This window comes from Dromiciops gliroides, chromosome 2, assembly GCF_019393635.1.
Source record: "Dromiciops gliroides isolate mDroGli1 chromosome 2, mDroGli1.pri, whole genome shotgun sequence".
In the NCBI taxonomy this organism is placed as follows: Eukaryota; Metazoa; Chordata; class Mammalia; order Microbiotheria; family Microbiotheriidae; genus Dromiciops; species Dromiciops gliroides.
In genome coordinates this window covers 291,744,099-291,765,149 of record NC_057862.1, presented here as the reverse complement: position 1 = coordinate 291,765,149, position 21,051 = coordinate 291,744,099, and the positions used below count along the sequence as shown (strand labels likewise).

Sequence of the window (21,051 nt, the reverse complement as noted above, 5' to 3'; positions counted from 1 at the left end):
CCCCTCCTACCACCCTGGGTATTCAAACATCTCTCCTAGGGTAGAATACAATACTGCAAGATTTCATTTTTTCTCAGGGAAGAAGGTAGTCTTCTAAGGCACAAATTCCCTTCAGATGAAACTAATATATGGGCCATCCCTTACCAAAGACAGACATCACCCCCCTCCAACACCATCTCCTCATGGAATTGTTGTTGTTGTTTTGTCCTTCAACTCGAATAGGACCATGACATTAAGGTAATGTCATGACTGGCACTGAATTGTATTTAAGTGAGGTAGGGCTGTGTAAGGTCACCAACCTCATGCTCTCCTGTGGCAAGATCTATACACTGGGACAACTAGAGACAGCCCCGGATGTTTAAAGCAATTGGGGTTAAGTGACTTGCCCAGGGTCACACAGCTGGTAAGTGACTCAGGTGAGATCTGAACTTGGGTCCTCCTGACTCTAGGGCCAGTGCTCTATCCACCTAGTATCTTTTCCTATCACTGGGGCATGACTTCCCTTCTATTTCCCTCAGAAAAGTTCCTCCCCTCTACTGCTTTTTATCCTGTTCTTGCACAGCTACTACTTCTGTTGAGATGAAAGAAACTACTATCCTTTTATTTTCACCTATAGGAGAAGGGAAGAATAATATTTAGCTTACCACACTTGCTACCTCTACTGTAGCATAAAAGATACCGATTCACTTATAGAGAATCTCAAGATTTTTTCCATGGAGTATTAATTCAGTCTTTCTTGCTTCTCTTCTTTTTGTTATGTCTCCCTAAAGTCCTTAAGCTCTTAGATTCTTTTTCATGTGATAACTCTTCATTCTTCTGTTTTTTCTTTTTTTTCTTTTTTTTTTTGCGGCAATGAGGGTTAAGTGACTTGCCCAGGGTCACACAGCTAGTTAGTGTCAAGTGTCTAAGGCCAGATTTGAACTCAGGCCCTCCTGAATCCAGGGCTGGTGCTTTATCCACTGCTCCACCTAGCTTTCCCTCTTCTGTTTATTCTTTAGTGTGCTTTTTTTTGCTTTAAAACAATAATATCAACATTAGATAACTGATTTCATTATGTATTCTTTTCCTGATAATTATGCTTATTTACCTTTTTTGTTTTTGTTCTTTGTGTGGAGTTGAAAGTCACACATTTAGTCCATCTCAGTTTACTTGGTTTATTTTGAGGTAATTCCCTAAATACTTTTCTTTTATTGAAAGTCCATCTTTTTTCACTGATGATTAGGGTCAGCTTGATAGGATATGTTATTTTGGGTTGCATTTTAAGCTCTTCTTTTTTAATATTCCAATCCCTCAAAAGAATAACCATGGGCCTATAACTGGTACCTCATACATTATAGTCTTTCTCCTTCAAACTTTATTCTTAAATTTTAACATCACTACCTACAATTAATTATGAAGATTTTCTTTGGCAGTAACCTGCAGGTCTGATCAATCAATGCAATATGGTGTGTATTCAAAAGTTCTGGGCAATTTTCATGTATTTTTCCTTCAGGTTTTTGATTTGTTATGTTCTCCTGAGACATAACACACATTGTTTCTATCATTGTCTACAAGGTCAGTCATCACAGTTTGTACAGAATTCATGTGTTCTTTTAAAATTGCTGTCTTTTGCTTCTCTTCAGCCAATTTGTTTTCCACTTACATATTTTGTATCACAAATCTTTTATTCTCTCTCAGAACTATTTATTTTTCTTTTGAATTATTCTCTAATTTCTTATTATTACTCAATGATCTCTGGGGTATTTGCAATAGTCTTCTTTTGATCACAAAATCTGGGGTCCTTTTCCTTTAAAGGACACTACTTTTTCATAGTGTTTTGGTTTATCTTTACATTTTATTCCTTTTACCTTATGTTTTCATGAAGCTTAGCTTGTCTGTTTTAAGTTAAGGCTTTATTTAGGTGTCTTGTCTGGCTATTTAGTGGTTCACACTCTCAGCTGGCTGGGTTACCTCTTCAGTCTTTAGGGGACTCTTGCAGAGACCCTCTAGGCCATGTACATACTCCTCATGCTCCTTGTGAGTTGAGGAATGGAGAGGACTTGGTCTTGGTCCCTGACAAGAGTAAATTCTGAGTGAAGAGGACTAATGTGTGCATTACCAGGTTCCTCTCCTTCAAGCATGAAAACTCTTTCCCCTCTCTTTGCCTTTGCCTTCCAGCGCCCTTGCCCAACTCCAAATGTTCTCCTTTTTCTTTGGCTATGTGGGAAAAGTCAGTAACTGCCACCTTGTGGATGGAGTATAGGGGGAGAGTGCAGAGAACTCGTTGCTCCAGGCATGTGTAGTAAGCTGCAGGGGAACTGACAAAAGGTCTCCAATGTTATTTAATCGGTTGTTTTTTGTTTTGTTTTGTTTTTTACCTTGAGCCTTATCTGATGGAATAAACTTAAGTTACTCTATATCTGAAAGATAATTTCTTATCCTAAAGGCTTCTAGGTGGCAGAAGTTTTGGAGGAATTTAAGTAGATGAGGACTTCTAAGATGTTTTCCAACTGCTGTGATCCTTAATCATAACTTCCCAGTAATCCAATTCAACAAGCATTTATTAAGTGCTTATTAAATGCAAGGCACTATGCTAGGAAGTAAGGATACAAAGACAAAAATAAATAGCACTAACCCTCCAGAAATTGGAATTCTTCCAAATACATTAATTTGATACATATTCTATTTCCTAACTAGTTGTCATTACACAAACCAGTACCAATTTAAAGTATACAACACACAGTGCATTATACTGCCAGTGAAATGAAGATAACTATGAATGTAGCAAAATGCCTTATTGCTTAATAATTCTAGAAGGAGAGAGATGAAAATTTCTCCAGATTAATTAGGGCTAGACAGCACTAAATCTATTTTAATAAAAAATAACTTTTATACTTCCTGGTATTTAAGGAGGATTGGCTTCGTTTGGTGTAAACATTTTCTGTAATGATTACAGCTCAGCCTTTACTGTACCTATGAAAGGAAAGATCAAACCTGGTGGTACTATTTCATTATACAAAAGGTCTCATAGGTAATTATATTTCATATATTTCTTAGTCATCATGTGAATATAGCAGTTATTTCTCTAGTCTCAACTCTACCTTTTAACAATACCCACCTGAAAATCTAACAAAAACCTGTTTCCTGAAGTTAGTACCTTTGTAAAAAAAAAACAAAAAAAAACCCCCAATACTATTAAAGGTCTAATTACTGTTTCAAATCTATCCCCCTCTCCCCAAAGGAGAAAAAAACCCAACTAGAGATATTTAATTTTAAATACACTGGCCTTAATTTTAAAATTAAATTTTATCTTACCTCACCAAATGCACCTCTTCCAATTACTTTAATTATTTCAAAGTCATCTCGATGAAGCTGCATTTCCTTCACCAGTTGTGTAAATGGCTTTGCTACAAATAAAAATGTAAAATTAAAGCTTTAACCAGTGTACCTGAAAATATTAACTCTAAGTGAAAAAAAGCATGGCTGATTATAACCACTGATTAAGTTCTATTTATTTAGCACTGTGGGGGGAAAAGACATAAATTAATTTGTAAATTTCTAAGCTGTTATTTAGCTCAAACACCCCATAATACCTCTTTGTAGAAAAAGATCCCAAAATCCTGGATGACAAGCCAATAAAAGAGAACATATACTACAATATGGGTAGACAGTTTATTGTAATGGAATCTAGTTTGAATTACTGTTGAGATGAGCAGCAATGCCATACTTCATCAGACCATTGTTCCTTCAAAGGTATGACAAAAGCATGAAAGGGATATACTAGATACATCTAGTAGTTTTCCTTTGACAATGATGTTCTCAAAAAGTGAATAAGCATGGTTAATGATTTAAAATAGAGGCCCCATAGACATCAAAATACATAAAACAATACCTTTTGTAACAAAGAGCTAGAAACAAAGTAGATGCTCAATCTTTTGAGGAAATTAAGGCTGGCACAGTGGACAGAATGATGAAATTGGAAAGAGGAGTTCAAATCCTGCTTCAGATACTAGCTGTGTAATCAATCCAGAGCAAGTTACTTAATCTGTCTGTGCTTCAGTTTCCTTATCACAAAATGAAAGGGTTGGGTGGCCTCCAATGTTCCTTCTAGCTCTAAATCTATAATTCCATGGTTCTATAATTTTCCAAAGCCTACACAGATAATAAGAGTACTGAAAAAGGTTTCACTATACTACCTGTCTTAATAGTAGCTCTCATAACCCTCACTAGTAGAGTAGCAGTGATAACAGTTTACAAAGTTATAAAGTCATAATTGTCTAATCATTACTAGCCAAGTGGACTGCTCAGTATACAGGGCCTCTATCCGCAAAATGGCAAAAAAGAAGTCAGGAATTCATGGGTTTCTCCTCTAGTAGATACAAGCCAGGTTTCTGTTTCCAAGTGAACAAGCAGGCAAGTACAGAAGAAAACTCACTGATTTCATATCAAAAAGAATGCATTAAAACCCCAGCTCTGACATTTACTACCTGAGGTACCTTGGACAAGACATTTAAGCTCTCTAGGCCTTAATTTTCTCATAAGAACACATCCAGGATGATTCACAAAGTCCTTTACAACTCTAGATTCTGTGATCAGTGTCCTAAGGCACCAAAAGACCTCAATGATAAGTTGTCCAGAGGGTCATTTAGGCTCTTTGAATATTTATCCCTAGTACCCAGCACAGAACCTGGCCAGGTCCTGAATAAATGTTTGTATATTGGTGGATTGGTTGGCTGAATAACTAATAGGTCTGTGGAGATGAGTAAAAGTAAGTAAAGGAACATGGGAGGGAGGGCAGAGAAAAGGGACAGTTAATTAGAATGAAGGTAATACAGATACAAAAGATTATCAACAGAAAAATGTAAGAGACATAGGAACAGTGAGTTTGAAAAGGGGGGAATAAATCCACCACCACCACCACCACCACCACCACCACCACAGGGCTTCTGTTTTTCTTATTCAATGCCCTTATTACCCTTTGAAGACATTAAGGTTCTGACTAGACACCTGTTTCTTTTCTCCCTACTAAAATAGCATATTCTAAAGGGATACAATCCCTATTATATACCTCATCTCTATCTAACAAAGCTCCATCCACCCTGATAAAATAAATTTGCGATTTTCAAAGTTCCTACTGAACTCTGGATTTTTTAATAGAAATTCTTGTAAGTTCTCTATACCATTAAAGATCCATTTTCCCCCCTAAAAGATGATACACAGCTTTGCAAGGTAAGTTATTCTTGGATATAAGATTATGTCTTATGTTGCCTTTTGGAATGTTATATTCCAAGATCTCTCATTTACAGCAGAAACTGCCAGACCTCCGGTAATCTAAATCACCCTAAAAACTCAGAGTCTGATCAAGCCATATTCCCTTTCCCCAATTTAATAAATTTCAGTGGCTTCCTATTATCTCCAGAATTAAATAGAAAATCTTTCTGTTTGATGTTTAAAGCCCTTCATCACCTATCCCCTTCCTACCTTCCCAAACATCTTACACCTTGTACCCCATCCCACCCCCCTCCTTTCACATACTGTAACACTGGCCTCTGTGCCAGCTCTTTCAAACAATTTTATAGGCTGTCCTCCTTGACTTAATTCTCTCCCTCTTCATCTCCCCCTCTTGCCTTTCTTCAAATCCCAGTTAAAATTTCACTTTCTATTTCTCTTTTTTTTATTTTAATTTTAATTTTTTTTTTTTAGTGAGGCAATTGGGGTTAAGTGACTTGCCCAGGGTCACACAGCTAGTAAGTGTTAAGTGTCTGAGGCCGGATTTAAACTCAGGTACTCCTGACTCCAGGGCCAGTGCTCTATCCACTGCGCCACCTAGCTGCCCCTCCAATCTCTCTTAATGTTAGGGCCTTTCCTCTGTGATTATCTACAATTCATCCTGTACATGTCTTGTTTGTAACATTTGTTTGTATTAGATTGTGAGTTCCTTAAGATCAGGAACTTCTATGCCTTTCTTTGTACCTCCCCCCTCCCAGCTTAATACAGTGCTCTGTGAACAGTAGAAGCCTAATAAATGCTTGTCACCTTTCTAACTTTACTCTCCCCTCTAATTCTAAGGGATCTAAGCAATTTTCATTTATGTTATCTGTAAACAGTGTCCAAGACTTTTTCTCCCCTATAGTTATCAGGGAGTTCAGTGATTCTTAAATCTCCCTGACCTGTTTTTCAGGATAGTTGTTTTTGTTATCAGATGTTACAATGTATTCAATGTTTTGATGTTGTTCTAACATTTCTAGTTATCTCATGGAGTCATTGATTTGTATTTGATCTATTTTAGTTTTCAGGGACTTTTATTACTTGGATACAGTTTACTACTTCCTCTTGTAAGCATTTATTCTCTAATTCTTTCCTTAAAAGAATTTTTATTTCATCTCTTACTTCATTTATTTGAAGAATATACATAGTCTTTATGGAAAGTCATTTTTTTTCTTTGAGTCTACATGCAATTTTTATAGTTACGTACTCCTTTTGGGATACCTTTAGATTTGCAATATTTTTTGTTTGTTTGTTTGGGGTTTTTTGCTTTGTTTTTGTTTCTTGGGGCAATGAGGGTTAAGTGACTTGCCCAAGGTCACACAGCTAGTAAGTGTCAAGTGCCTGAGGCCAGATTTGAACTCAGGTACTCCTGAATCCAGGGCCGGTGCTACCACTGTGCTACCTAGCTGCCCTTTGCAATAGTTTTTGATACTGGTCAGTGTTTTCTTTGATATGCTCATACAGTTCCTCAGTTCCTACACTGGGCATTTGTGTTAGAGCCAGGCTCTATCCTTTGCTACACTATTTTGAGTGGAAAATTCAGACCTGCTTGGTCTCTCTCTCATTCAGTTGAGTTCCTATGCTGAATTATATGTTACACTGTTAGACCTTCAGATCTTTTTTGTTCCAAAGCACTGGATCTTGTTCAAGGACCTTTCTGACATCTCAGGAAAAAGGTATCTCAGAGCCCCTTGGGCCTAGCCTATCCTGATCTTAGGTCTGTGCTGCGCTCTTCACTTCCTGCTATGGTTCCCAAGCATTTCCAAAGTACCCACTGTGGGGCTTTCTGACCACCCTTTGATTTTTCTTGGAAGAACCTTCTGCTCTTACTGCCTTAAGAAACAGTCTCTTACAAGTTACATAGCCCTCTAGCTGGTTCTCTGGCCTTGGGCTACATATGGCTTCACTTTTCCCTTTCGTACAGTCCAGGAAATACTGACTTTTTGTGCATTTCTGTAGTGGAACTACTCACTTATTATAGTTTCTCACGAATTTTTTGAACATTAATTAGTCTAGTGTGAATTACTGGATTTTGGTGGAGTATGCAGGAGCCAAACGGTCTACCTAGATAGACATGGCTAGGGGTGCATTGGATAAAGTGCTGGGCCCAGAGTTAGGAAGACCTGAGTTCAAATCCAGCCTCAGACATTAAATAGCTGTGTGGTCCTGGATAAATCATTTGACCTCTCTCTGTCTGCCCCACTTTCTTTAACTATAAAATGGGGTAATAACAGCACTTACCTCACAAGGTTGTTATGAAAATCACATGAGATAATATCTGTAAGTTGCTTAGCACATTGCATGGCACATATGTGGCATTTAATAAATGCTTATTCTCTAGCTCCTATTCAGGCAACCATCTTGGCCAAAAGTCCTGTGCTATCAATTAATTTTTAAATTATTAGAATACATCTGGGGCAGCTAGGTGGCACAGTGGATAGAGCACTGGCCCTGAAGTCAGGAGTACCTGAGTTCAAATCCGACCTCAGACACTTAACACTTACTAGCTGTGTGACCCTGGGCAAGTCACTTAACCGTAACTGCCTCACTTTAAAAAGAAAAAGAAGAATACATCTAACTCTGTGAAAACCTTACTATCTGCTATGAAGCTAAAAAAATAACAGGTGATAGATTTAAGGTACAGATTGAAATGGGGGGGCATGTGGGAATTTCTTGTGACTATACATATTTTTACACTGGTTTTGTTTTCATTTTTTTAATGGAGAAGTAACCTTTTTTAAAATTAATTTTAAAATAAAATACTTCTAGAAAAAAGGTATTCAGTACTCAATTGATTCTACTCCTCACCTTTCAATCTTCTGCAACCTAGTTTCCAACCTCATCACTCAACTGAAATAGCTCTTTCCAGAGTTACCAATTACCTCTTAATTGCCTAATTTATTCTCAAAATCTCAAGTCTTAAGTCTCACTACTCTTAACTTCTCTGCAGCATTTAATTTTTCTTCACTCTAGAAGATCTGAACTTTGGCAACGACATCACTGGAAGTTTTTATTTTGATATGACCAATAGATCCTTTCTGGTTTGGCTTTATTCTCTGGTTATGATAGATCTTTTCATCTATAATTTCTTGAAATGTGTGGTCCAAAAAAGTTTCTGTACAAACAGAAGCAATTCATCCAAAATTAAAAGGGAGGCAGAAAGCTGGGAAACAATTTTTATAGCCAGTACTTCTGATAAAAGCCTTCGTTCCTTCCAAGTACTTTTGAAGTCCCTGAGGCCAGGTCATTTATTTTTTCTGTGAAGCTCTACTTGAACGTATAGAATAGACTATTCCTTTCTTCTGGATTTACAACTTGGGCTTCTCTTTATCCAAATAATTTCTTCCTATCATTTGGCATTTTCCTCTGTTATAATCATGAGAACTAGAGCTTTGTGCTTGGGTTACACTCAGCTCCCTCTCATAGGATGATGTTGTGAGTAAGGTCCCTTCTTGGACCTGGATGTGGTCCCAAGACTAGGCCCTATCTAATATGGGGATTCCTTGGTTGGGGTTCAGTTTCCTGTCAATGAACAGTTTTTGTACTTGGCCCCTTCTTGGTTTTTTTCTCCTAACACAGTCTCTCACTTGGTCCTATCAACTATCCTAGAAGTGACTTCCTGTAAGATTCCAGATCCTACTCTCACCTGTTCTCCTTCCTGGATGCTAATTTGGCTATTTTTCACACTTAACATTCCATCTCTCATCCCTTAACCTCTGAACGGGCTCTCCCTAATGCCTGGCATGCACTTTCTCATCACCTCTACCTTTCAGAATCCCTAGCATCCTTCAAAGCTCAGCTCAAATTCCACCTTACATTCCACCTCTTTTCTGACACCTCATCTTCACTGACCTAGTATTTATTTTGTATATACTTATAGATGTACATGCCCTGCTTATGACACCTTGACACAGTGGCTTGTGTGACCCAGTCACTTATTTTTTTTAATATTTTTCATGCTTTATTGTATTTTTATTTATTTTGTTAATTACTTCCCAATTACATTTTTTGGTTTTTTTTTTTTTTGCAGGGCAATGGGGGTTAAGTGACTTGCCCAGGGTCACACAGCTAGTAAGTGTCAAGTGTCTGAGGCCGGATTTGAACTCAGGTCCTCCTGAATCCAGGGCCAGTGCTTATCCACTGCTCCACCTAGCTGCCCCAACCCAGTCACTTATTAACCTCTCAGTGTCTCTAAGCAACCCTCCAAGATTATAAATTTCAAGTCAGGTGCCAATCAGCATGGGTAGAGAGAAATCCTCACTAGAAGTTCCAAGCACTGTTGATATCACGTATCTGGCAAAACTGAATATAAGATCCTTGAAAACAAAGACTGCTTTCTTTTTGTCTTTGTATCCTCAAAACCTAGTACAGTGTATGGCAAAGCAGTCTCTTAATAAGTGCACATTGGTCAATGAACTCATTACACTTCCAAGATGAGATGATCTTTTTAGCTGCTATGGCAGAAAAATTCATCATCCTGTGACCAATCTGGTGATAGGCCTCCCCAAACTTTGCCTGGCTAATCCACAAAAGACATAATAGAGTCTGCCGCCTGGCCAGTGTTAGGATTTGCCAAAACTTGCAATCCATTAGCATGGTCTGTAAGTGATCACAGTCACCTTCATACACCACAATGAGATAACCAAATAGGATTTTTAATGGATTCCAAAAGGATAGTTAAGTAAAATGTTAATATTAGGAATATTTACCAATAATTCCCCTTTATGAAAATTATAGTTTGATTTTTTAGACATGTAAAATACCATGCTGTTTTCATCCTTATGTCCAGAAAGGTTGACTGTCATTTTTCCCCTTTCTGATGTTGAGGGTCTTAGCATTATTTTTACATGCTATGGTTTTTACTTTAAAGAAATCCACACCAGAATATTAATATCATTTTCCAGTAAAAAAAAGAACTATACTTGGACTTAAGAAACCTCAAAATCAGCTAAAATTTTCAACCAAGTGCATATCCAAGAGCACATTAAGAATTATGAATACCTGGGGCAGCTAGGTGGTGCAGTGGATAGAGCACTGGCCCTGGAATTGGGAGTACCTGAGTTCAAATCCGGCCTCAGACACTTAACACTTACTAGCTGTGTGACCCTGGGCAAGTCATTTAACCCCAATTGCCTCACTAAAAAAAAAAATTATGAATACAGTGTATAAAATATGGGGACTCAATATTTCTCACTAATACCAATTCCAAACTATCTATTTTAAGTTCTTCATGGTAAGAGCATAGGAGATAAATGCTAAACTGCCTCTCAAGCTTCCTACATTGGTAGTAGGTTACTTTATTTTGTTTTTAAATGAACCATTCCATCATTCTATAAAAGTCTGTGTGAAAATCCCTCCAGCAGTGCTGATCAACAACTCACTTGTAGCTTAGAGTCTTAAAGAGTTGCCTGGGTTATTGAGAAGGTAAGTAATTTGACCATAGTTATACTGTTGTTATGTAGCTAAGCCAGAATTTGAACCCAGACCTTCCAGACTCTGAAGTCTTCTCTATCCCCTTAATGTCATGCATTCTTTCTAAGACTTAATGTGGAAAATAATTTGTATTAACACTCGGTAAGTAATACATAATATAATTTCCCTTTTTAATTCAATCACTGACAATGTCACCTGTTTGAAGGAAACTTTAATATTTTAACTTACTCTTTAGTGTTTCTAGTAAAAATATGTACATGAGATATTAAATTATAAATAATGTGACATTCAAATGGATCCTTATTCAAACAAATGGTGAAGTTTTTTCCCTAACTATTCATCACAATACAACAATATCTTACAATGCAACAGTATCTTGAGCACGTGGAACAATGTAGCAAAAATGCTGAACTAAGTTAAGAGACTTGTGTTATAATATCAAAGCAACATTTGCTAAGAGGGGTTGGGGGTAGGGGGTAAGCGACTTAATCCTGAACTGCAATTTCCTCATCAATAAAATGTTGATCACTCTCTTCTTGATACTCTTTTTTTTTTTAAGTGAGGCAATTGGGGTTAAGTGACCTGTCCAAGGTCACACAGGTAGTGTCAAGTGTCTGAGGCCAGATTTGAACTCAGGTCCTCCTGACTCCAGGGCCGGTGCTCTATCCACTGCGCCACCTAGCTGCCCCCTTGATACTCTTAAGAATACAAGTTTGTGACACTGCTTTCTCCTAGTTTTTCTCCTACCTGTCTGACCATTCCTCAGTCTCCTTTACTGGATTTAGAACCAGGTCTTATCTACTAACTGTAGATGTTCTTCAAGGCTCTGTCCTGGGCCCTTCCCTTTGCACCTAAGAAATTTTTACACAACCCCGAGTATATAGGCATATAAAATAGTTATACAAATCAAACATTTACTGCCAAATTTTTTGCAAACCCCACATTCGGTTATGCAACCTCATATGGGGTTGTGACCCACAGTTTAAGAAGCCTGGCCTATAGGACATCTCAAATTGGATGTCTCATTAGACATCTTAAACTCAACTGTCCAAAACCAAACACATTATCTTTCCCCTAAAACCCTGTCTTCCTAACTTCCCTGGTACTGTTCAGGGTACTACCATCCTCTCAGTCACTCACAACAAGTCAACGAGCATTTATTAAAGCTAATTATGTGCCAGGCACAAAGTTAAGTACTGGGAATAAAAATACAAGGGGGACAAAAGATAGCATCTGACTGTAAGATACTTATATGAGGGAAAATAACACACAAAAGGAAGTAAAAAAGCAGATGGTAGGGGATGGAAGGAACCTAGGATAGGGACATGGTAAAAAACAAACAAACTTTTAAAAAATGAAGATCTCTTGACCCAGCAATACCATTACTAGGTTTGTATCCCAAAAAGAGTATAAAAAAGGGAAAAGGACCAATACATACAAAAATATTTGTAGGAGCTCTTTTTCTGGTAGCAAAGAATTGAAAATTGAGGGGATGCCCATCAATTGGGGAATGGCTGAACAAGTTGTGGTATAGGAATGTAAAATGGAATACTATTGAGAGGTAAGAAATGATGAGCAGGTAGATCTCAGAAAAACCTGGAAACTTACATGAACTGATGCTGAGTGAAGTAAGCAGAACCAGGAGAACATTATACATAGTAACATCAACAATGTATGATGATGTGTAGACTTAGCTCTTCTCAACAACACAATGATCCAGGGGCAGCTAGGTGGCACAGTGGATAAAGCACCAGCCCTGGATTCAGGAGGACCTGAGTTCAAATCCGGTCTCAGACATTTAATACTTACTAGCTGTGTGACCCTGGGCAAGTCACTTAACCCCAATTGCCTCACCAAAAAAAAAACAAGAAACAATTCAATGATCTAAGTCAATTCCAAAAGCCTCATGATGGAAAACACTCTCCATACCCAGAAAAAGAACTATGAAGTCTGGATGCAGATCAAAGCATACTGTTTTCACTTTTTTCAGGTTTTTTTGCTTTTTTCTTTCTTCTCATTTTTGCCTTTTGTACTTATTCTTCTTTTACAACATGATTGTACATGTGTAACCTATATCAGATTGCTTGCTAATTAGAGGAAGGAGGGAGGAAAGGAAAAAAATTGGAACTCAAAATCTTACAAAAATGAATGTTGCAAACTATCTTTACATGTAATTGGGTGTAAAAATAAAATTAAGGAAAAAATGAAGACATAGCCGGCTTGGACACCTTCTTAAATGGAGTTCTACGAAGTATCATCTATTCAGAAGGAAAAATTGAGGGCAAAGGATACCTCCTAGGAGTGAATTCCAGGACTGTAGTGATCTTCCAGAATGAAGAGGTTTCTGGGGTGTGGCAGAACTCTAGAATGCAGCCTGGTGAGAAATGAAGTCACTAGTCACCCAGTCTCGAAACCTGGGTGTCATCCTCAATTTCTCTTATTCTCTCCTTCCCCCATAAACAATCAGTTGTCAAGTCCTGTCACTTCTTTTAACATCTCTTGTATATGTCCCTTTCTCTCCTCTGACACTGCCACTACCCTGGTGCAGACCATGATCTTGTGCCCAAACTATTGCAGTATCTGCTGATTAGTTTCCCTGCTTCAAGTCTCTTCCTATTTCAGTCCATCCTCCATTCAGCTATCAAATTCATCTTCTTAAAGCACTGGTCTAACCATGTCAACCCAATCCTCACTCCTCCCCATCCCGGCCCCACTGAATAAATTCCAGTGGCTCCCTATTAACTCTAGGATCAAATATGAAATCTTCTGACTTTTAAGGACCTTCCTAACATGGCTCTATCCCATCTTTCCAATTGTCTTACACCTTGCTCCCCCTACATGTACTCTGTTCCACTATCTTCCTTGCTGTTCCTTGAACAAGACATTCGTCTCTGATTCTGGGGCATCTAGATGGCACAGGGCATAGTAGCCCTGAAGTTGGGAGGACCTGCATTCAAATCTCACCTCAGTCACTTACTAGCTGTGTGACCCTGGGCAAGTCATCTAATTCCAATTGCCTTAAACATATAGGGACATCTTCAGTCATCCCGATGTATATCTTGCCACTAGACCCAGATGGCTCTGGAGGAGAGTGAGGTTGATGACCTTGCACAGCCCTACCTCACTTAAATTCAATTCACTGCAAGTAATGACATCACCCCAATGTCATGGTCCTCTTCGAGAATAAAGGACAAACAACAACATCTCTGATGCAAGACATGGATGTCCTCCACACCTAGAACTCTCCCCTTCCTCATCTCTCCTAGAGAGTTGAAATCATGAATACCAGCAAAGCAGAATTCAAAATCCAAGAGGTAAGTTTGAACAATGATTCATTATAAGAATCACTGACAATGTGAGTGTGAAAAAACAAGGTTAACTAAAAATCAAAATGACAGAAAATCTGACCTTAAGAGCATTTCTAAAGAACTTGGTAGGATTAGACCACTACTGAAATAAAACTCACAAATTACATACCTTACTCAAAAAAGAAGAAAACAGGTAAAAAGGGAAGCTGAGCAGCACTATATATTAAGTATACATATTGCTCTATATTGATATGAAGAAATCTTGGAACCAGAAGCAAGAAACAATGGAAAACATCTGGATTAAGATCAATGAAAGTAAAAAGAAATGGTTGACAGACAGCACATTTCTCTGATAAAGATATCAAATCAAAGACACAGGGAATTCATACATATATGTGAAAAGAAAAGCCAATCTCCAATAGATAAATGGTCAACATATAGTAAAACAATTTTCCAAAGAAGAAAAAGTTATCAATAACCATATAAAAATTGCTTCAAGTCATTATAATAAGAGAAATGCAAATTAAAGCAACTTTGATGTTACTCTTCAAACCTATCAGATAGACATGGATGGCAAAAGAGAAAAATGGCAATTGTTGGAAGGCCTGTGATAGAACAGAAACATCAATATACTGTTGGTAGAGTTATGCCATTCTGGTTAGAGTCTGGTTAGAGTCTAGCCATTCTGGAAAGCAATTTGGAACTGTGCCCAAAATTCACTCAACTGTGCATACTCTTTAATTCAGTAATACCACAATTAAGCCAGATATCAAGTCTTGTTGATTCTACTTCCATAGTATAGTTTCCATCCGTCCTTTTTTTTTTTGCATTCCCCAACCTCCAGTTTAGACCCTTATCATCTTTTGCCTCTGGACTATTACAATAGCCTACTAATTGGTTTACTGACCTTCTGTCTTTCTCCCCTCTAATCCATCACATATCTTGCCAAATTGATATTCCTAAAGCCCAGGTCACTCAACTGCTCAAGAAGTCCCAGTGCCTCCCTCTTGCCTCTAAGGTAAACTATAAATTCCTCTGTTTGACTTTTAAAACCCTTCAAAATCATGTTCCAGTCTACCCTTCTAGGCTTACAACAAGAGACACACTCTCCTTACTAGACTCTATGTTCCAAAGTGGGCTGATTGCTCTTCCTCGTTAATGACATTCTATCTCCCATTTATTTCCATGCCTTTTCTGTGAGGCAAAAAGTGACTTGCCTGGGATCACACAGCTAGTGTCAAGTGTCTGATAATTTCCATGCCTTTTCAAAGGTTGTTCTCCCTTACCCGTAACATACTCCCTCCTACTCATGTCTACCAGAAAATACCTAACTTTCCTAGCTTAGTTTGTGCCACCTCATGTAGGAAGCCTACCCTGAACTCCCTAGTTGCTAAGGCTCTCCTCCTATGAGAATTTTCCATGTACATGCTGTTTCTTTACAACAGAATGTAACTTCACAGAGGGAAAGGATATTTTTATTTTTGTCTTTCTATCTCCTGTGCCTGGCACAAAATACTTTTAAAAAATGCTTGCTGAAGTGCAATGATCCAAGACAATCCCAAGGAACTAATGAGGAAGCTTACTATGCACCCCTATAGAAAGAACTGATAAAAAGAACACTTGTGGATTGTACATATATAACCTGATTGCGATCTTGTGGAGGAGAGAGGAAAGGGAAGGAGGGAGGGAGAAAAATTTGGAACTCTAAGTCTTATGAAAATGAGTGCTGAAAACTACCCTCACATGTAAATGGAAAATAAAATAAATGTTTCTTGCTGGAAAAAAAAAATGCTTGCTGAATTGCATCAAAAGTTGGGAGAAAGGGAGTGTGAGTGTGTGTGTGTATGGAAAAGAGTAACATCATTTTTTCATTTATTTTAAAATTTCAGATATTCCTATTTTTCTTTGAAATATATATTTTTTATTATGAAAGTCACAAAAATATTTGAGTCTGCTTCTAAGTTCTTATAGCTTTCTTTGCTCACAACCACCCTGGGATGTAGGAAGTACAAACACTGTTGTTACAAAAGTAATTTTAGCTTAACTATCACATCACTAATGGATATTCTTTCCTTTAAAATCTACAAATTGTGGGGGCAGCTAGGTGGCCGAGTGGATAAAGCATGGGCCCTGGATTCAGGAGGACCTGAGTTCAAATCTGGCCTCAGACAGTTGACACACTAGCTGTGTGACCCTGGGCAAGTCATTTAATCCTCATTGCCATGCCCCCCCCAAAAAATCTTACAAATTGTAAACCTGCCAGGTGTGAATCCTTGCCCCCATTATATAAAGGAATCCACCCAAGCTTATAAATTTTATTCTAACTCCTATTATCAATTACAGGTATTCAAATGCACATGCGAACATAATAAAAATGAACAAATTGAAACTACTATCAGCCTCCTAGAGGAGGTGTAGTTATTCATTGAATGAATGAATGAGTGAGAAAGCGCTTATTAAAGCTCATACTACACACGAAGCACTGTGCTAGGGTGCTGGAGACACAAATGAAAAGGCAAAATATCTTAAAGTGCAGGATGATTTCAGAAAGGGAAAGACTCATATGAACTGATATATAGTGAAATTAGCAGAACCAGGGGAATGTTGTGCACAGTGACTGCAATACTGTTCAAGGAACTGTGAATGACAACTATTCTCAGCAATACAATGATCCAAGACAATCCCAAAGGACTAATGATGAAGCATACGATCCATCTCCAAATAAAGAACTGATACTGACTTGTTGTTTTTATCATAAAAGTATTTTATTATTTTTCAGTTACATGTAAAGATAGTTTTAAATATTTGTTTTCATAAGATTTTTAGTTCCAAGGGGGCAGCTAGGTGGTGCAGTAAATAAAGCACTGGCCCTGGATTCAGGAGGATCTGAGTTCAAATCTGGCCTGAGACACTTGAGACTTACTAGCTGTGTGACCTTGGGCAAGTCACTTAACCCTCACTGCCCTGCCCCCCCAAAAAAGATTTTTAGTTCCAAATTTATCTCTCTCCCTCCCTTCCCTCCCCCAGTCCCCCCACAGAAAGCAATATGTACAATCACATTAAACATGTTTCTGCATTAGTCATGTTGTAAAGGAAGAATCAGAACACAAGGAGAAAACCTCAAAAAAGAAAAAAAACACTAAAAAGTAGAAACAGTATGAAGAACTGATAGTAACTAAACACAAACTGAAGGATGCTTTTTTACTTTTTTTTTCTATCATCCGAGTTCTCATACAAAATAACTAATATGGTAATGTTTTACATAATTGTACACGTATAACCTTTATCTGATTGCTTACAAACTCAGTAAGGGGAGGAGAGGAAGGAGGGATAGAATTTGAAACTCAAAACTTTAGATAAATGTTTATTTAAGTACTTCTCTTGGTTCTGCTTACTTCATGTTACATCAGTTTATGTCTCTCCAAGTTTCTCTGAATCCATCATTTTCACATTTTATGATGATGCAATAATGTTGTCCACTACATTGATACATGACAGTATATTCAGCAATTCTCTAACTGCCTGGCACCCTTTATTTGGCAACTGATTGGCTGTAAGGAAAGAATCTACTTTCCATTTTCCTTATTATATTTGTAATCCTTCAGATGGTTTTACAGAAATGTCAACTGCCAAACTTGTTCTCTTATCTATAAAATGAGCACAACACTTACATTGCCTACTTCACAGAATCACAGAATCACAGAATTTTTGAGCAGGAACGGATATCAACATCAAGCTAGACCAAGCCATATACAAAAGGAATCCTTATTATAAACTCACTTGACTACTTACTGATCATATTAGTTCTGTTCGAAGACTTCCAATGAGGGAGAATCCACCACTTCCTAATCTAGCCCATTCCATTTTGGGACAGTTCATATTGTAAAGAGTCCTTTCCTAATATCAAGCCTAAATTTGCCTGCCTGCAACTTCCACTCCTGGTTCTACCCTCTGAAGCCAAATACAAGTTTAATAACTTCTTCACAAGATGGTCCTTCAAACGGGTTTTAAAATAAGAAAATAACAAAAAGGCATTTATTAAACACTCTGCTAAACATGCTGGAAATACACATACACAACCTAACAGTCTTTGTCTTCAAATAACTTACATTCTAAGAAAGTGCAGACAACACATGTAGGGGACTGGTGTCCAAGGATGAGAATTTTGATCTGAGGAGTCAGACAGTAAGTTGATTCAGGGCAGTCAGCTAACACACTTTCTATATTACCACTGTTTTGATTACTATGCTCAATGACTTATGACTTTGCTTCTTTAGAGACTTATGTATTCCATGAAGTGTAGCCATAAGAACACTGAATGAATATCGATGTTAAAAAGACGGTCTTTGTTTCAGGGAGATGTCTGGGGTCACAAAAATACTTTGCAATTTCCCAAAGACATAAAGTGTCTGACACAAAATAAATGGCTGCGCTCCTTCTCCTATTCAGTTCTGGGCCCACCTGATATTCATCTGCAGTTGTCTTTCATTCTCCTCTGGGTGCCCCCTCTCTCCCATCAGTCTTCTCTTCTCCAAGATAAGTATGCCCAGTTCCTTCAACCTGTTCTCCTAGCTCCCACATGACATAGACTCATGACCCTTCACCATCCTTGTCCTTTGAACAATCTTCAGCTTGTCAAAGTTCTCCTTAAACTGTGACACTCAGAATCAAACATAATATTCCAGATATGGAGGGGGCAGCTAGGTGGTGCAGTGGATAAAGCACCAGCCCTGAATTCAGGAGGACCTGAGTTCAAATCTGGCCTCAGACACTTGACACTCACTAGCTGTATGACCCTGGGCAAGTCACTTACTGCCATATCAAAAAAAAAAATAGTCCAGATATGGCCCAAGCCAGAAAGGTTGTTCTGAGAGAAATGCTACATAAAACACAACACACTTTATTATATAGCCCTGTTATTATGTATCCCAAACTACTGAGAACAAACTTTAGAAATTAAATTTTACTGAACACAAAATTCTGAAATTAATAATAGTTTTAAGTTAACAAGGAACATTCTCTCATACTACAAACTGATGGAAAAGAACATGACTTTTCACATTAATGAAAGAGAAAGAGAAAGGCCTAAAAAAATGCTCACATTGGGTTAGAAACTTTTTGTATAAGTACCATTTTGTTTCAAAAGTCTCAAAACCAAGAGACTCATAAGATCTTTTGAATAAAAAGATTAAACTCTTCCTTAAGTGAAGTTGAAAGTTTTTAATCATTGTCAGGACAATGAGGCAATGTAAATCAGCTACTTGCCTTGGAATATTTATTTCCACCAAATAAAAAAGAATGTTGATTTCACTGATTTTATTGCCAGCATTCCTTCTGGGCAGTAAAAGTTTTGTGAGCTGGTAAACTTTTGTACTTATTGCAATGTTGGCATGACTAATGGCATTACTACTCAGCAAGTACACATGAATTATGAATCTAATAATGACAGAGTAAGATCTCATAAAATATCAATAAAATGTTGCAAAATATTGTAAGGAAAAAAGAGACCAAGAATAGAAATGATCTGAGTTTTAGTCTAGATTCTGTCAATAAATAGCTGTGTAATCCTAAATAAATCACCTTGCCTCCTGGATTTGTGTTTCCTGAATGTAAAATAAAGTGGCTGAACTAGATTATCTCTAAATTCTCTTCTAGTTCTGACATTATATGTTCTATGGTTCTAAAATCAAGCCTAGAAAACTCAGGAAGGCTGTGAGATTATTACAATCAGCTGTCTCCGGGATAAAATTAAAAAAAAAATAAATTTACCAATAATTGTGAGATGTAATCAGATAATAAATGTCAGATTATCAAAATTACTGTGAGTACTCCTGCCCCCCCCCCATTAAAAAATTTTTCACTGGGAGGGAAGTAAACAAGAAAAAGAAAGCACTAAACACTATGGAAATTGGTAATAATTTAAGCCAAAATACATAAAAATCAATAATTTCAATATTCAAAACTGGAATTCTTTAGTTTAAAATGCTTTTAGAAAAAATTACACAAATAGGTTTAAGTTATGTCAAAGCTCAATGGTATCATCAGTAATTTAAAATTTACATACTATAGTCTTTCTTAAATTACCTTGACAAAATTCTCAATTCAGTCAATCAACAAGCATTTAATAAGTCTTTACATTATGTGTCAGACACTCTGCTAAGCACTAGGGATACAAAGACAAAACACAGCCCTTGCCCCCAAGAAGTTCACATTCTAACTAAGGAGACAATATACAGACAACCACATACATAGAAGATATATACAATGCAAATGGAAGGTTATCTCAGAGGATTGGCACTAATGAAAGCTGAAAACCAGAAAAGATTTCCTGTAGAAGGCGAGATCTGAGCTGAATCATGAAGGAACCAGGAAAGCCAGGAAGCAGAGAAGAGGAAAGCATCCCAGCCATGGGGAGACAGAGAGTGAAAAAGCAAGGAATAGGGAATTAAAGTGGAACGGTAATGTTTGAGGAACTGCAAGTAATCCAGTGTAAAATATGTGGGATAAGTTGTAGGAAGACTAGAAAGGTTAAGAAGGTGCCAGATTGTGAAAAACTCATAGCTAATCACGGAAGTTTATACTTGGCCCTGGAGGTAACTGGAAATCAATGGAGTTTACTGAGTAGGGAAGTGATATGGTCATACCTGGCGTCTAGGAAAATTATACTTCAGCTGAGTGAAGGACAGATTGTAACGAGCAGTATAGAGGCAGGGATATTGTTATACAGGTATTGAGGTGATAAGCACCTGAGCCAGGGGACAGTTGTATGAGTGGAGAAAAGGAAACATGAGAGATATTGTGAATGTGAAAATGACAAAATCTGACAACACATGATTAAATGTAGGGTGAATACAAATGAGGAGTCCACTATAGCACCAAGGTTGCAAGCCTAGGTGACTGGAGGATGACAGTGCCCTCAGTAGTAATAGGGAAGTTCAGAGAAGAGGAAGATTCATTTGAGGGCAAAAGAAAGGAGCTGTTTTGGACATGCTAAATTTGAAATATTTATGCAACATCCAGGTTAAGATGTCTAAGGGGAGGGGGGCAGCTAGGTGGTGCAGTG

At 37.6% G+C, this 21,051-nt stretch overlaps 1 protein-coding gene across 2 annotated transcripts in view; it reads right to left on the bottom strand.

Annotated features, from left to right (window-relative positions):
• The window catches only part of CDC42BPB (CDC42 binding protein kinase beta), a 159,460-nt gene that overhangs the window by 124,264 nt on the left and 14,145 nt on the right, over window positions 1-21,051 (bottom strand). For both annotated transcript variants that reach the window (XM_043982415.1, XM_043982416.1), the window contains exon 2: window positions 3,295-3,386. In XM_043982415.1, the coding sequence (XP_043838350.1) occupies window positions 3,295-3,386 (92 nt within the window). The remainder of the gene's footprint in view (window positions 1-3,294; window positions 3,387-21,051) is intronic.